Genomic DNA, 2,584 nt, shown 5'->3' with positions numbered 1-2,584 from the left:
TGACAAGGCAATCTGAGTCAGAGTGGGGCAGTCAAGGAGCTGCGCCCCATGCCCCCGCCTTCTGTGAGCCCTGCTGATACCTGACGGCAGGCAGCCTGCAAGGACGGGTGACCTGATGTGGAGGACCAGCGAGGAAGGGCCCAGACAAGTGTCAACAGGCCACCAACTTAAAAGGGAAAATTGTGCTGTCATGGGGAAGGTGTCCAACAAACCTGTGGGGTGACTAATTACAAAGACTAGACCGGAGCTTCAGAGGCCGCTCGCTAAACACTTCATTAAGTGGCACCTGAAATGCCACCTGCGCATTCTGATGTTCAGAGGGGACCTTGAAGGAGAACTAGTACCAAGGGATGGAACTGTCTTCGGGCCGACTAGGGCAAAGTCTGGCTCTCAATTCCAGATAATGGCTCCTGGGCCAGAGGCCTCAATGTGGGAAAAGTCAGAAGAAACAGCTTGTGACCTTAAGCGGTTTCTCCCCTTGAGAGTTGATGCTTCTGCCTCTACAGTCCCACAGAGCCTTCAAGGGGATTATATCAGACCATGGGTGCTAAAGTCTTGGGAAACCGTATGGCCCTGCCTACACGTGAATTCTCACCTGACCCGTCCCAGCCCTCTACACCAGCTCACTAGGCTCTGCCGAGGCTAACGTAGCCTAATGGCTGAAGTCATCCCTACCCCTGGAAGGACACCCTAGAACACCCTACCCCGAAAGACAATCTCGTTTGGTAATCCAGAACGCTCCTGCAATGCAGCTCTGAACAGCAGGGGGCAGTCTGGAGCCTGAAAGGTGCCTGTTCAGGTGGGAGCCACAGCCAGGTTTCTCCCGCTGACTATCCCGATGACTCACCCCGCACATCCCCAGCCCTTTTACCTTTAAGGAAGAGCCGGAAAGGGTGTGGGGAGAAGAGGAGGAGGCAGGGCCCAAGGCCCAGGCCCGCCCAGGCCCCTCCCAACCCTTCTCCAGGCCTTGCCACCCCAGCCAAAAGGCAGACGGAGAGCAAGAGCAGCACAGAATCCAGCATTGGTCTCACGGCAGCCAGTTCGCCCGCCTGTCTGTCCTCGGAGTCATGGAGAGAGCCAGTCTGATCCAGAAGGCCAAGTTGGCCGAGCAGGCCGAACGCTATGAGGACATGGCAGCCTTCATGAAGGGTGCGGTGGAGAAGGGCGAGGAACTCTCCTGTGAGGAGCGGAATCTGCTCTCCGTGGCCTATAAGAATGTGGTGGGCGGCCAGAGAGCGGCCTGGAGAGTCCTGTCCAGCATCGAGCAGAAAAGCAACGAGGAGGGGTCGGAGGAGAAGGGGCCCGAGGTGAAAGAGTACCGAGAGAAGGTAGAGACGGAGCTCCGCGGGGTGTGCGACACCGTGCTGGGCCTGCTGGACTCCCACCTCATCAAAGAGGCCGGAGAGGCAGAAAGCCGCGTCTTCTACTTGAAGATGAAGGGTGACTATTACCGCTATCTGGCCGAGGTGGCCACTGGCGATGACAAGAAGCGCATCATTGATTCTGCCCGCTCAGCCTACCAAGAGGCCATGGACATCAGCAAGAAGGAGATGCCGCCCACCAACCCCATACGCCTGGGCCTGGCCCTGAACTTTTCTGTCTTCCACTACGAGATAGCCAACAGCCCCGAGGAGGCCATCTCACTGGCCAAGACCACCTTCGACGAGGCCATGGCTGACCTGCACACCCTCAATGAGGACTCCTACAAGGACAGCACCCTCATCATGCAACTGCTGCGAGACAACCTGACGCTGTGGACAGCCGACAATGCTGGGGAAGAGGGTGGAGAAGCTCCGGAGGAGCCCCAGAGCTGAAGCCGTCTGTTCCCTCCCTGCCCTGCCTTGCTCTCCAGTCCCCAGTCAGCAGAGAGGACTAATACGGAGTGGGACCCGGCCCTTTCCCACCCCCTGAATGTTCTGCCACACCCTGAAAGCCTCCTTGGAAGGGGTGCAGCCAGGCTGAGGCCACCAGGGGCTGGGGATCCCACACTTCATGCAGCTATCTGGTGGGTGTTCCTAGCCCTGCCCACCCCCTGCTCTCTGCACCCAGACTTCCTTACACCACTCCCGAACCTGCCCCTGCCTCCCCCCCCCACTCCTCCGTGCCTCCATCTCGTACCTGTTGCTTCTAGATCCTAGGAAATCGAGGAGGCTCCCACCCCTGTGGCTGGGACCTGGACTGAGGCAAGGGCTATCTATGTGTGTGCGTGCGACTGTGTGTGTGAAGAATGAGAAGGAACACATGTTTGCTGGGTGTGACCATGTTTCCTCTCAATAAAGTTGCCCTGCGACACTCCTGTCTTCTTCAGTTTATTGACCATGGACTGGGAGTGGAACGGAAGTGAGTTAGAGAACCTGACCCTAGCACGCTGAGTTAGGGCTTAAAGTTCCCTCGGGTCTGCCTGGGTGACCTGGAAGGGAGAAGTGCCTTTGGGTCGGGTGAGAAGCCCCACAGCGCTCCCGTTCAGATCAGGTCAGCAGAAAGGCAGGTCAGGAGAGGAGAGGTGAGCAGTTGCTGTGGGCGGGAAAGCCGCAAAGCTCCGATGTGGCGGGAGCCACGAAGCCACTGAAGTCTGAGTACAGTG

General features: G+C 58.1%; 1 protein-coding gene across 1 annotated transcript; it reads left to right on the top strand.

The window, feature by feature from the left end:
- The first annotated feature begins 962 nt into the window (after positions 1 to 962).
- Positions 963 to 2,292, top strand: Sfn (stratifin). Its single transcript, XM_075946208.1, has one exon. The coding sequence runs from the start codon at positions 1,068 to 1,070 to the stop codon at positions 1,812 to 1,814; it is 747 nt and encodes a 248-aa protein (XP_075802323.1). The 5' UTR covers positions 963 to 1,067; the 3' UTR covers positions 1,815 to 2,292.
- Positions 2,293 to 2,584: the final 292 nt, after the last annotated feature.

This window comes from Microtus pennsylvanicus, chromosome 13 (genome assembly GCF_037038515.1).
Source record: "Microtus pennsylvanicus isolate mMicPen1 chromosome 13, mMicPen1.hap1, whole genome shotgun sequence".
Lineage (NCBI taxonomy): Eukaryota > Metazoa > Chordata > Mammalia > Rodentia > Cricetidae > Microtus > Microtus pennsylvanicus.
This window is presented reverse-complemented; position numbering and strand designations above follow the sequence as displayed.